Raw genomic sequence first — 14,517 nt, 5'->3', positions numbered from 1 at the left:
TCCACTTGTCCACCATTCCCCAATCCACACAACAGGTATTTATTACAATCTCTTAGAAGCCCAGCACTGGCCTGAAGGATGTGAGGGGATGAGGGAGATAGGGAAAGGGGAGGTGAGGAGCCAGTTTCCCAGAACGAATTCCTTTCTCCCCACAGAACGCGGTGCGAGTGTCGCTCACCGTGTAGACCACAAAGGGTTCTGGAAGTGCCGTGACTTCCCATCACGGCTAAGGTCATTCCCTGCTACAGTCTGATGTTTGTTTCCACCTCCTTCGCCCAAATTCATCTATTGAAACCCTAGCTCCCAGGGACGGTATCAGGAGGTGGGGCCTTTGAGAGGCGATTAGATCAAGAAGGCAGAATGCTCGTGAATGGTATTAATGCCCTTATAAAAAGAGGCCTGAGGAAGCTCATTCACCCTTTCTGCCCTATGAGGACATGGTGAGATGGCTGTCTGTGAACCAGGAAAAGTGACCTCACCAGACACCAAACATGCTGGTGCCTTGATTTTGGACTTCCCAGCCTCAAGAACTGAGATAAATAAATTTCTGTTATTTACAAGGAACCCAGTCTATGGTAGTTATAGCAACCCAAATGGGCTAACATACTCCTTTACGAGGTAAATGCATTATAAAATCTAGGTCCACCTTGCTAGCCTAGGTCTGTCCGTCCATGTTTGCCAGCTTCCTGTGGGAGCTGGGCAGGGGAGCCAAGTGGGCGAAAGCCCCCAGTGAGACCTGCAGGCCTGCCTGGTCCTCCTCCAGTGCTCTTGAACTACTCAGTCTTGGCCACATCACTTCACCCCAGATTTCTGGAGAAGGGACTAAACTTCCAACTTGTCCCTTGTCCCTTATGAAAAATAAGCCAGAGCCCAATAAGCTGCCAGGTCTCTTAGCCAATCAGATCCCCAAGAGAAGCAGGGTGTCCAGGTGCCCAGTTTACCACTCCTGGACCACTGAGGCCACCCCTCGTGGAAGGACATGGGAGTGTGAGCTAGAAGAGATTCTGGGGGTCAGTGTATCCATCTCTCTCCTCCTAGAACAACACACAAACCATTCAGGTGAGCAAAACCTTTAAAGACCTCTAAAGTCTCCACAGCCTCCTCTGTCCCCTCATCTAGGGCCCCCAGTCAGGAAGGTCTCCCTCGTGCTGCAACTTACGCCACTCCAGTGAGGATGGAAACTGCTGGTCACACCATCTTCCATGTATCAATGTTTATCGACCATTCTGGAATCCTCCCCAAAGCCTTCTCTACTCTAGCGTTCCTCATTTTGGCTCAGTTCTGCGCAGGCCTTTGACACAGGTTCTCAGAGTAACGTTTGGTGAGCTCTGATTTGAGAGTCCTGCCAGGAAGTGGCTGCGCGGCCATCGGGGGGTGGAGAGGCCACTTTCTTTCGTCACAGTGGCCTGTCCTCCCCCTCCCCCAGGAGCAGGCTGCACTCGGTCACTGCAGAGGTCACTGCGCTCTGGGCTTTTGTCCTTGGAGAAGCTGAGTCAGGTGTCTGGTAATGAGCTTCCCATCCACCTGTGCCCCCTCTCCGCCACCTCCACGCTGACCCACGCCTGCGTGGGCACCTTCCGCACTGGCAGCAGAGCTGGTCTCAGGTTTCATGTCCTGTGCAGAGCTTCCCTCCAGGCCCTCTCCCAGGTCTTTGCCTGTCCCCTTCCTGCCTGGCACGCACTTCGCCAGCCTCCCCCCCGCTCTGTCACAGTCTGCCCGATTGTTTGCTAGAGCATTCCCAGAGCTTTGGCCTGCATATCATGTTCCACCACAGCCCCTTCTCTTCCCCAGCCCTGCGAGAAACGCACACCCAGCCCCAGGCCTACAGACCCCAAGCTGAAAAGGCCACAGGCGATGGGAAAAGGGGCAGAGGCAGTGTGTGTTTTTCAGGCCCATTGTTGGTTTCTACTAGCTATAATATCATTATTTTATTTTATTTTGTTTTATTTTGCTTTACCTTACTGTAAATGTCAGGGCTTAGATCCATATGTTTCTTTATTCCAAAGCACTTTTTGGGGAAAAAATTGTGGTATTATGTTCTGTTTGACGTTCCAACCATTTAAAATTTCACCGGAGCCACTGATTGTTCAAGTGGTGGGCAGGAAAACCTGGTTACTTTCCCACCTTGTCTTCCTGACAGGTTGGTTTGCTCAGGGATGCAATGTGCAAGTGCTTCCTCACGAGGGCGCTCTGCGGGAGCGCACACACGGTGGGCCGCTGGGCTGCACTGCGGCCCTAGGGACCCAGCCGCACTGGGGTGAAGACGCTGGAGGGCTTATGGCGACAGGGTGACTTGGGGAGAACTCCCCGACAACCCTGAGGTGTGGTGCAGACCCCAACGAGGACACCCCTGGCGAGCAAAGCTGAGCCGAGGACTGTGAGGGCAACACGCAGCAGGAGTGAGGAGAGCAGAGGGAACAGGAGAGGAGAATAGGAATGCGTCACAAAGGAAAAGATGTGAGAGGCAGAGACAGCCCAACACAGACGCAGGCCATCGCGAAGGGCAGGCTGTGTGAACCGGGTCCCGGCTGGCCACGCCAAGCGCGGGGCTGGCGCTGAGTGCCGAGAAGATGCCAGCTGCTGAACGGCACCTGAGGAGCTCCTCCTAGGCTGGGCTCCATCCCCAGATCCCTGCCACCACTCACTCTTCCAAAACCTTCTGGGCTCCCAGTCTGTCCATGAGCATCTGGAACTGGGCTTCCTCGTCTCCGTCCATGTCTCCCAGGTCCTCCTCCCCTCTGGACTGGTACACCTGCTCTCCTTGGCGCCGGGCCACCGGCTCGCCTGCGTCTTCCTGGCCTGGGTTATTCTGGCTGAAGAGGAAGTGACCTGGCGGGGGCGGGACACAGGGTCTGGATTAGACAGTGCTCACCCAGGACGCGCTCAGCTCTCTCAGTTGCCTGGGGGCATGTGGGGGCCCCTGAGAGAACAAGGGAAACCCCTCTAGCAAAGGCCCATCGACACCACTTCCACAAGTGACCTGCCAGAGAGAACCTGGGAAAGGCAGAAGGCACGACAGGTATGGTGGCTCCTTTGTGGTCCTCAACCCTTCGAAGTCTGGCTTAGATCACACCTCTCTGCTGGTTTCCCTCCATCACGCCCCAGCGGCCCGGCGCCAAGGCTCCATGTTGCCATCCTTGTCCCCCCCGCTAGCCTCACAGGACTGCAGGCTAACAAGTTCCTTAAGTCTCCAGTGTACTTTCTCCGTACTCATACTGCCTAGTAATGCGGCAATCCGTCTTATCCTCCCAAGTCAATTATAGGTCCCTGAAGGTCAGAAAAGGCATCAGATACTTCTGAGAAAACTATATGGCCCTTTTCATGGAGCAGATGTATGGTGATATTTATCTGCTGATTTATCTGATCTGACAGTGTGTCTGGTTCCCTCATCTTGCTCCAGGATCTCATTTCTCCTTTCTCCTGGTTACCTTCAGAATGACCGACTGATTCAACCCTCTAGAGTTCCTCTGATGGCTGGTATCCTGCAGCCTGGAAGATGCAGCCAGACTCAGGTTGGAATGAGCCACCCCGTTATCCCACCTTTTGTCTGCTTATTTTGTCTAGCAAGGCAGAAAAGGAGGGGCTGGAAATCTCATACAGCTCCTTTTTTGCCAAGCCTCTGCCAGAGCTCCCATCTATTCCCTGTGCTGGTCTCAGTGGAGGGCACCAGGCAGCGACAGTACAGGGGCACTGCAAGGGCAGGCGGGCAGGGCATGTGAATCGGCCCAAGTGATCCAGAGCCTGGAGACCCCAAGTCTGGGTCCTTGAAAGGAGGGAGGAAAGCTTGTACTACCAGATCCAGAGGGGACAGGAAGGCATACTATACAGCTTTAGGCAGACGCAGCTCTGGGTGCCCAGCATCTATCAGAACTTACTAAATCCAGTAGCGAACTCCTCTGGGGTCAGAAAGCCGTTCCCATCAGCATCCAGGGCATCAAACACGTCCTCAAGATCTTCCAGGCTGAGCGGCAGCTCCTTGTGAAGCCTCTGAAACAAGCCAGACTGCACCGGTTAACCCCTGACGCTCGGGGGGCTGACCTGGGACTGCAGAGCCTTCTGCCAAAACCCTCTGGAGTTCAGCCCAGTCCTCCAAAGTCCAGGCTTCTGCCAGCCTCCTCCACCATCCTCTCCTCTGCATGGTACAGCAGCTGCCACTGACGGGGAGCCCATGAATGTGCCAGGCAATTTGCAACAAATAAATATATAAATATCTATCTACAATTGACATTTAATTTTTATGGCACCCCTTTGAGGTAGGCATTATTATCCCAATTTTACAGATGGAGTCTGAGATTCAGTTGCCTGCCCCAAAGTCACATGGCTAACGATGACACAGCCAGGAGTCAAACCCAGGACGGACTCCGTTCCGAAGCCAGCACGCTCGACATCTGTGAAGGACCAGACTTGACAGGACCAAGTACCTGCAGGATGACACCCCACGGTGTGGAGTCTGGAGTCTGGAGTCGTAAAGGAAAACGAGATAACGAATGTAAAGCTCATGACACAGTGCCTGGCATGGAGAGCATTCCTCAGGAAGGAGAGAAGTGGGGAGGGGAGGGGAGGGGGAGAGAGAGGTCCACTGACTCACGGAGGCCACTCAGGGAGGAACGGCAGGGCCAGGTTCACCCCAGTCTTCCCTGCCCTCCCCAGGCCCCGCTCCTCTGCCATGCTGCCCCCTGCCAGGGTGCAGGGGTGGGTCACTGACTCCCAGAGGTCTTCCCGGCTGGAGGTCCCTCCCGCCCCGGTGCCCCAGCACTGCTGCATCTGTACGTTTCTGAGGACGCACGCGTTGGTCCTTGAGGTCTGCGGGGATGCTGGCTGACCCCCGAGTGACCTGCACCCAGGCCCCCAGTCCTCGCCCCATTCCTGCTCCCTGCTGGCTGGCAATGGATTCGTGATGAGGCAAGCTGCCAGTGGCTTAAGGCATTAGGTCCCCAAGAGTGTTTATGACTGAAAGAGCAGGACAGGATGGCGTGAGCAGGTCAGAAACTAACATGGAACTGCAGTCCTGGGCTGATGGGACCTTCCACGGAGGGGAGCACAGAGACCAGTGTCGGGACGAAGAGCAGAGTGGCTGGCGGCGGGTGATTCCCTCCGGCCTTCTGCCGATGTGCAACGGCCCCAGGCCACGGCTAACTGGAAGAGTTGAAGCAAGTGTCCTCTTACACCCTAATAATCTACGTCTCCAAATGAGGACTCCCAAGGGAGTTCATTATATCTCAGTCGACCACCTCCCTTCCTCCCAGGTACCCAAGGGGTATCTGCCCAAAGTCTCATGTGTGGGAGTGACTGACAGCCAAAGGCGGTGAGCACGGGGCGTGATGGGAAGAAAAGTATGTGCCCATCTGAACATTAGAAAGGAGCTGGCAGGGGTGGAAGCCCGTAATGTAACTGGCAAGAGCACTTGGCTCAATCTCACGGCGATCCTCTAGCTGCCAGGCCATGAAGCTTCATTTGGCAGGTACATGCATTAAGGGAGACTGCGATCATTATAAAGGGAGGAGACAGGGTGACACGGAAGCATTTGGAAGAGCTGAATTAAATATGAACGGGCTCTTCAAAAGAGGAAAGAGAGCAACAGAGTGTGCGACGACGCTGGAAGTGCATCTGCTCAGCATTCCACAGAACCTCTGGCTCACCGGCAATCCATCAGCCAGCTGTCTCGCAGCCCCAGGAAGGGAGCGGGGGTGAACAGGGAGTCAATTCTGTAAGCAGGAAGTTTATTAGCTACATCTGAAACAAAAGGCATCGCCCTGGAGGTAGGGTGAAACCCCGAGCTCCTCTGGTGCTCAGATTCCAGTCCTTTCCGTGGGGTAATCCTTTCTCCTTCCCCACCCTCGCCTAGGATTGCTGGACCTGATCTAAGACGTGATCTCTCACATGTGCCAGAAATGAGCTGGAAGGAACCTGCACAGGTCAGCGGGACCCTAGCTTGTCTTCCCCAACCACCCACACACTTCTCGCTAGCGTGAGCCCCGAGGGGTCACCTTCTCCCTCACCTTACGCACCATGCCGGGCCCCTACGCTGCCAGCCACAATGCCCCTCTTCTCTAACCCCACGCCTTCTCTGCCATCTCTCAAGCCAGCTTCTTCATTCTGTTGTCAGTGAAAATGAGGAAAGCAATATTAATATGTTCCAAGTAATTCTTACTTTTCTCATCCCGGCAAATTAGCACTGCCTGCCCCCTCGGCCTTCTCTGCAAGCTGTACCGCACAGGACTCTGTGACCTTCTTTCGTTGGTCCTACTTGGAAAGTCTTTTAGTCTTGATAACCATAATTATCTTTTATTTATTTCTCTTCCTGGGGCCTGCAGAGCCATATAAAACCAACTTATTCTGGGATGAACCCCTGGGCACCTAGTGCTGTCAACACTTTTAACTAAGCCATATAAGCAGGGTGGGGGCAACAGGATCATTTATTCCACTGTGCAATAGGCCTGTGAGGCTCTGAGAGGGGCCGAGTCCCAGTGGAGGCCGGAGCTGGGAAAGGAACCCACCCAGGCTACAGCGGTGCTCTGATGCCTCCCAGCACCCATTCTGTAGCCCTCCCTTCACCACCTACACAAGCACCACCACCATCAGAACAAGGTACAAAGTCCCTTCCCCTTCCCCGCACTGCCAAGAGCCAGCCTTCCAGAGACCCTTTTTCACTCAGCATTTCCGCGTGCCTGGAAGGGCAGGCAGGGAACGAGGAGACGGGAGGAGTCAGCTCGCCCAGTCCCACTGCTGTGGCCCAAGGAGCTCTTCCAGCTCCTCTGCACACCGGCCGCCCCTCCGCCCTCAACTCCCGATTCCCTCTTCACTCTCAGCTTCTGCAGCGCTTCCTCGGCAAGGCCTTTGTGACCCCCTCGGTCAGGTCTGGTTGTACAGGCTCCCAAGCTACCTTTGTCTCCTTCGTAAGTCTTAGCTCGGTTAGCATGTTAAATACTGATAGACGCGCCAGCTCCCACTGCGCTCTGACGACAGCAGCTTCATGCACTGCTCACTACTGTGTCCCCGGACCTAGCCCAGTGCTGGCAAACAGAGTAGATAAAGCATAAATACAAGCGTGACTAAGGGTGACGGCAGGAGATCCTGAACTGCCATCACAGAGCGCTGGTCTAGACCTCACTCACTCCAGCCCAACTGCTAACCTTGGCAAGGTCTCCTAGGCTGGGGACCCCCGGGGCCTGGGACAGGAGGCACCCCGCAGCAGCAGTGCTGAGGACCCAGGCCCTGCAGCCATGGAAAAAGAATGTCTTTTGTTGTGCTCCAGCCAGACGTTTTTACCTTCCTGGTCACCAGCCCAGTAACATGCACCATGTAGCTTAAAGCATACGGTTGCACAGCTTCAAACACGCTCAAGTGAAACTTTCACCGAAGAGATAACCAGAGGAGATCCATCTTCACGGCCAGAAGTGAACTCCTGCTCCTTTTGAGGAATCTACAGCATTCTGTTCAGACCCCTCTTCCAGCCACCCTCTTCCTTGTGATTTAGCTCAGCTATACAAGCATTTTCAGGACATGTGCAGCATCTGTGTCTGGGACGGCTGGATCTGCCTTTATCTTGCTTTGTGTATTGATGTGCTTGGCTCGGTCAATTGTGTGGTATGGACCAAGGCTTCTCAGTCTCTGCACTACTGACATTTTGAAATGGATAATTCTTTGTGTGGGGGCGGTGGGGGAGGCAGGGGAGGGACTGTCCCGTGTGCTGTAGGGTATTTAGCGGCTCTCCTAGCCTTTGCCTATTAGGTGTCAGTAGCACCTCCCTCTCTAGTCATTTCAATCAAAACTGTCCCCAGACGTTGCCAAATGTCCTGTAGGAGGCAAAACTGCTGCCAGTCATGTAGACTGGACACAAACGAGAACAGCAGCAGCTGGATACCAGTGAAAGGTGCCCTTTCAGCAGCAATGCCCTTTATTTGTGAGGCAGGACAGATGACTCACACTTAAAATCACAGTGTGATGGTGCAGCCACTGTGGAAGACAGTATGGTGTTTCTTCAAAAAAAATTAGAAATAGAATTATTATATGATCCAGTAATTTCACTTCTGGGTGTATTATATACTCAAAAGAATTGAAAGCAGGGACTTGAACAGATATTTGTACATTCAAGTCCACAGCAACATTATTTGTAAGTAGCCAAGGGCCACCCCAAGTGTCTATCAACAGATGAATAAGTAAACAAAATGTGGTCTAAACATACAGTGAAATATTATTCAGCCTTAAAAAAGAAAAGTTCTGATGCATGCTACAACACGGATGAAATGTGAGGACACTATGCTAAGTAAAATCTAGTCACGACAAATGACAAGGACAAATATTGTCTGAACCCACTCATATGAGGTACCCAGAGTAGTCACATTCGTAGAGACAGAAAGTAGAATGGTGGCTGCCAGGGGCCAAGGCGTAGGGGTGTGGGGAGTTGTTCAGCAGGGGTAGAGTTTCTGTTCTGCAAGATGAAGAGCTCTGGAGATGGATAATGATGGTTGTATAACATAGTGAGTGTACTTAATGCCACTGAACTGCACACTTAAAAGCAGTTATGACGGTAAATTTTGTGTTACGTGTATTTTACACAATTAAAATCACAGTGCGTGCGGAAGATACCAGGGATTGGGCTAAGACATGGTTCAGACACAGGGTGTTTATGGAGGGATTCCCAGGTCCGCCTCAGAGCTAAGCGCTCTGCATGCTTAAGCTCATTTAATTCTCTTCTGATGCTGCGAGGTAGCTGTTAATAATTCACAGCTGAGAAACTATGGCCTAGAGGGGTTAAGAGACTTACACAAATGCACATTACTAGTAAGTTGCAGATTCAGGATTAAAACCCAAGTCAATTTACTACAAAAGCCTTTAAAAGTTTTCTTGTTAACCTAAATCAGGAGCCATCCTTTTCTGTAAGGAACAGGAAGTCCGTATTTTTGGCTTTGTGGCCATTCATTCTCTGTCACAGCTGCTCAGCTCTGCCACCGGCACGCGCAGAGGAACGAGCACAGCTCTGTTCTAGTAACACTTTTCTTACGGAGCAGGTCCTGGGCCAGAGCCGGTCAGTCTGCCAAGCCCTAAATGATTTTTTTTTTTTTTTAACCTGGGTCCTCTAGGCTACCTAAATGATTTTTAACAGTTTGGCTGAGCCAGGAATTTGGGGCAGTGTTGGGGAGGTAGGTAGTTGGTGTTGATAGACAGTCATTTTACTCTTCAAAAACATCAGGGAAACAGGATTTTTGAGGCTCTGGGTTTTTTCAGAGCCATTTCCTGCCCGTCCTCTCCCCACCTCCCTCTCCCAGCTAACAGAGTCCCTTCGTACCCTCTCCAGCCTGGTCCTTTTTGGTCCCTCTTTCCCTCTGAGGCAGGACTGACCAGCCCACAGGAAGCTAGGGTACTGCAACAGACCCAACCCTACAGAGCAACACCAACTCCAACTCTGCCCGAGGGTCCCACGACACCCAGAGAGGTTCCTTGTGGCGGACGGTGTGAGACCTGAGGGGCGCTGGTGAGGCTGAGGGCTTTCTAAACCCCACGGGCGGTGTTCACCACCTGCCTCCCTGGAGCAGACCGTCTGCACATGCAGCCCAAGCACAGAGCTGGCTCAGTGCGGCCCACTTCCGGTTCCTCCCGGCTTTCTCCAGGGTTCTCAGGGACCTCAGTTAAAAACGGCTTCCAGGATGCTGTCCCTTCTTTCTGTGGTCCCTGCTCTAGCTGGGTGGGCTGGCTACTTCCCGGTGGGCACAGACCATGGGAGCCAAGTCTCCTGCTTCTGCTCCTGTTCTTGTTTGTGTCCAGTCTACACAAACAAAGTGTCGATCACACTGCCCGCAAATGGACTTTTTTAATAAGAAAGAAGAAAAAGAGCACTGGGGGAGGAGCTTGCCCCTCCCGCTCCGTGTTCAGCACAACTGCAAGCTCTCCGTGACTTCCTTCCAGCCCTGCTTCTCCACCGGCTCCTCCAACTCTGTGTTCTCCCTCCCCTCGGCCCACAGCCTCTCCTTCCTTGGGGACCACCCTCTGCTGTAAAGGACGTCCCTGGTTGCTGAGCTGTGCATACATGAAGCACGTGAGCTCTCCCCTTGTCAGTTCCCATGGGGCAGTGCTGGGAGCCCAGGGTAAAAAAGACAGAGGTGGCCTGGTGCAAGGAGCTGGACACCAACCAAAGGGGGTGACTGCACCCGCACAACCACTGTGTGTGCAAGCCACACGCCAGTGCGTAGGTACCTGGAGGACCCATCCCAGGAGAACCGAGGGAAACGAGGGCTTTGCACAGAGAGCCAGAGGCAGCTATGAGAGGGTTGCTTCTCTTATTCACACGTCTCCTCTCAGCCCATCTCCCCAGACACAGCCAGGGAAAGTAGCCAGAGAGATGGGGCTTAGACGACAAGCTGTCTTCTTTCTGGACTGCACTTGCTTGGCCTGAAGAACTGGAAGTTTCAAATGCTTGACTGTCCACAGGCCCAGAAAAACCTTCAGAAAATTATGTAGATGGCAGAAATAAACACCTGGGATGCACAGTCTCTGCTTGGTGGCTCGCCCACCCCTGGTCCTCCCACCTCATCGGGACTGCGGACTGGGGAGGAAGGCTGAGCAGGAATCTCTGGGACCCGATGTTTCCCATGGCATTCCAAGTCAAATACAAAGGATTTCTTTAAATTTACCCTCGACCGTTTAAATTCGCCATGGCCCTTCCTGCCTCCACCGAAGAGCAGGTTCACTGAGCGTCAGCCGGGAGACACGGCCAGGGAGAGGCTGCGCTGGACGGTGAGTCCCTTTTCTTTCTTTCTTGAGGGGACAATGAAAAGCTAAGCGTGCTGTGAAGGCCAGTACTGACGACCACCGACCTGCGAGTGACAATTATGAAGTCCACAGACAGGAGCCTGTCAGAGGTTTCCTCAAAACACACTGAATCTGGCCCTCCGTGGGCAGGCGCCTTTGGGGACGTGTTTTAGTGACCGACACTGACGGGCAGTCACTGCTGCAAGTGAAAATGGGCCGGGCTCTCTTGTGGCTGAGCCTGCGCTATTCCCGAGCTCCTTCTCCTCCGTTTGTACAATGACGGCTGGCCGGCGACTGGCTCTGGGAGAAGCAGGAAGGCGCCGTCCCGCGATCCTGCTTCATCTGGGTCACGCCTCGCAGCTCACGTGCGCGAGCAGGGACAAGGCGGACACTAACGGGCTCTACTCCTCACCACCCAATTTTAGCGTATTCTAAAAACTAGGCTTAAAGAAAGGACCTGGCCATCGTAGGTCTCCCCAACAGCGCGGTGCGCACCCCTACAAAACACGCCCTGGCGGAGCCAGCGAGGAGAGGCGGGGGGAAGCGTTGCTCTCAGAGTCCTCCAGTGGGGCCTGTGCTTTCTTCCACGTTTGGGCGAAGCCCTGCCTGCAGCTAGAGACTCAGGTAAGACACTGAGGGGCGTTCGATGCTGACAGTGGGAAGGCGGCGGAGCAGGCCGGGCACACTCTGCCTGGGCGAGCCCTGGCCACCGCCTGGTTTTGTGCGGCCAGTGACCTAAGAAAGGTTTTTTTATTTTTACATGGTTGAAAAAAAGGCCAATAATAATAATAAGAGGAATAAGAGGAATAATATTTGACAACATGTAAAAATTATATACAATTCAAATGTCAGTGTCCATAAATATTTGTTGGAATACAACAGGCTCGTTTGTTTCCACACTGCCTGTGGCTGCTTTTGCGCTACAGCAGAGTTGTGCGGTTCAACAGTTACAACAGAGACGGTATGGCCCACAGAGCCTGAAAAGCTTATTCTCTGGACCTTATCAAAGCGTTGCCGAGCCCTGCAGAGGCAACGGTGTGCACTGAGGCTCTGCACGCCGCCCCTCCCTGGACTGCTTCTGGGGGTTATGGTGGCTGGGTTTGAGGCTGAGAGGCAAGGTGACCTCCGGAAAGTCTTCCTCCCGGAGCTGCACCTGATACTGGAGCCATTTCTAAGGCGTACACAGCAGGAATGACTTTGTTATAACTCAAGTTGTTGTCTTTCTGCCTTTAGTTTCAGAAGGCTCTTCTCTGTGTCTGTCTTAAGTCCCGTATGTTACTATCACCATTTCCCATAATCCTGGGGTTGCTGAGTCAGAGCAGGAAACAAACCCTGAGTCTGACAGCAGGTAGAATGAACCCAGGAGAGTTTGGTCAGATGCATACTTCCAGGGCACAACTGACCACATCTTTTCTGTGAAGAACGTCACCTCCAGTGGGGCAAGCCCTAACCCAAGACAAAGAGGCCCATGCCGCTTGGCCTTCCAGGTGCGCAGGCCCTCCTGGGACCCCTCTTACCTGCATATCCCTCCTGGCGATGAAGCCCTTGCCCTCTGCATCACAGGTCTGGAAGAACTCCTGCGCCTTCCGCAGCACGGCCAGCCGGCCTGGCGCCTGCTCCGGCGTCTCCCTCTGCTCCCGGCTGTCCAGGGCATCCAGGCAGGCCCTGCCCCCCTGCGGCGCCAGGCCAGGTCTCTGGGTCTGGGGTCCGGAGACCCCCTTCCCATCAGGCGTAGCCATCCGGATTTTCAGCTTCCTCAAGTCTTCGCAGAACCTGAACACGGAAGATGGGAGAGAGCAGTGAGCGTGGAGGGCGGGAGGGAGGCCGGCGAGGAGCGAGGGGATGGCAGTGCAGCGCACAGCACGCGCCACTGTGTCCCGACGCCTCTGCCAGCCCCCTCTGAGTCAGCAGGAGCTCAGGACGACGGGAGACCTGTGACCACTGTCGCTACTAGGTCAGCCAGCCCATCAAGGGGAGAAGAGAGGAGTGTGGAAAGAAAACAGACATTTCCAGACTGAAAGGAGGTTGAGTAGGGGAAGCTGGAAAACAATCTCTCCCAATTTAAACAACCAAACAACAAAACAGATCTCGAGAGACTAGCTGCCATTTTTGAGTGTTTCCTTCGAGGCAGGCACCACACCACGTCCTCCCCTCTCTCCTTCATGTAATGCCCACACCCCTCTGAGATAATCATCTCCATTTCACAAAGGAGCAAACTGAGGCTCAAAGACATTGAGTGACTTGCCCGACATCACATAGCAAGTTAATGCAAACGCTGAGGTTTAAAAGCAAGCTCTGATAACTTGTATTTGATCTTAACCCCACCCCGGCCCGACTCCTCAACATGGCCAAGCATGGGAGCTCCCCTCAGGTAGAGGAACTCTCTCCTGCATCACGCACAGCCAACAAGTTCTTGGGGGGCTCTTACCCCATGCCGAAGACCTCTGCCCGCGCTGTGAGTGCTGCAGTTCAGGTAGGAGAAAGTGCACCCCATCCCCGAGGAGCTTCATGTTATAGAGGATTTGCCAGGCCTGGCTTGGTGACAACCTTAGGCAGCCAAAACCGAATCACAAATCACACATCTCAATTACTTAAAGCCTATCCCGGCGTGTTTTCAGAGGGTGTCTTGCAACATGATGCGGAAGAAGGCTGGAAGAAGCCAGAAACCTGGCTTCTAGTCCAGACTCCACTGCTACCTACATGACCTTGAACAAGTCAGTACCTGTGTGGGACTCAGTTTCCTCATCTGTGCAAGGAGAAGAATGGACCCATTTGTCTTCAAGGTCCCTTCTAGCTCTGACAGTCTGTGAGTCTGTGAAATCCCCAACCATAAAATGTTATTAATGAAAAATTGGGTTAATGTGATAAAAAGAAATAAAAATATCTTTTAACTTTTCCATATGAAGACTTTCTGGAAGTAGAATAGGTCTATAGTTTAAATACATGATAACACTTGAATTTAAAAATATAGATATGCACTGCAGTGTATCTGGTGGGGGGCTAGAGGACGTGATAGCCTGGACCATATCTCTTGCACCCATGTGAGTAAAAAAGGTGGAAAAGTCACTGTTCCACCAGGCAGGTTTCCCTGATTACCGAGCTCTGGGCCTCTCTGGCTCAGCTATACCACATCCAGAGCAATCTAAACCCTGTTGATCTCAGCCCACATCTTCCACCTGCTGGATTTGTCAAGAGCTGTAGGCCAGAGCGGAAGGCCTGCCGTCCTCAGGAATGAACTCCCTGTAACAGAGCCTTGGCGAAACAGAGCAGACTGCACCCCTCACTCTATGAGGCTGCACGTGAAATTCCCACTCTGACTCCTCTATCGGGAAATGCTCTTTCTCGTCATCCCTGTGTGGTGTGAACTGGCCACTGCTAATCCTGTGCAGGTTCAACAGTTTTATTCTGTCTTCCCCAGAGGGAGCTGCCTTGCATGCAAGTCCTGAGGGGCAGGGCTGCACCTGTGCGGCTTTACGTGCACCGCCTAGGACACCCACACGCAGTGCGACTGGAAGGGCTTGCGATAAGGGCGGTGGTATCGTGAACTCTGGAATACACCACAGGAGCAGAGCAGCCTGCTGTCTTCCTGGTACCGTGCCAGGACTCTGTCTGCAAGGTCTACGCCCCTGGTAGGCCCCCCCCACTCCCACCTGCTGCTCCCAGAAAACCTGTCATTCCTTGAGAATGTTCTATTGCCAGACCCCCTAGCATGCTTCATCCTCTTGGAACCTGATACTCTCCTAAAAGGTTAAGTATGATTAGGATTCC

General features: G+C 53.3%; 1 protein-coding gene across 1 annotated transcript in view; it reads right to left on the bottom strand.

Annotated features, from left to right (window-relative positions):
- The window catches only part of CRACR2A (calcium release activated channel regulator 2A), a 130,628-nt gene that overhangs the window by 64,943 nt on the left and 51,168 nt on the right, over positions 1-14,517 (bottom strand). Inside the window, exons 2-4 of the mRNA XM_076007758.1 lie at positions 12,267-12,522; positions 3,876-3,987; positions 2,646-2,829 (exon numbers count right to left, since the gene is read on the bottom strand). Coding sequence (XP_075863873.1) covers positions 2,646-2,829; positions 3,876-3,987; positions 12,267-12,522 — 552 coding nt within the window. The remainder of the gene's footprint in view (positions 1-2,645; positions 2,830-3,875; positions 3,988-12,266; positions 12,523-14,517) is intronic.

The sequence above is a fragment of the Microcebus murinus genome, chromosome 10, assembly GCF_040939455.1.
Source record: "Microcebus murinus isolate Inina chromosome 10, M.murinus_Inina_mat1.0, whole genome shotgun sequence".
NCBI classification, from domain to species: Eukaryota; Metazoa; Chordata; class Mammalia; order Primates; family Cheirogaleidae; genus Microcebus; species Microcebus murinus.
Note: the sequence above shows the minus strand (reverse complement) of the source record. Positions and strands in the feature narration are given on the sequence as shown.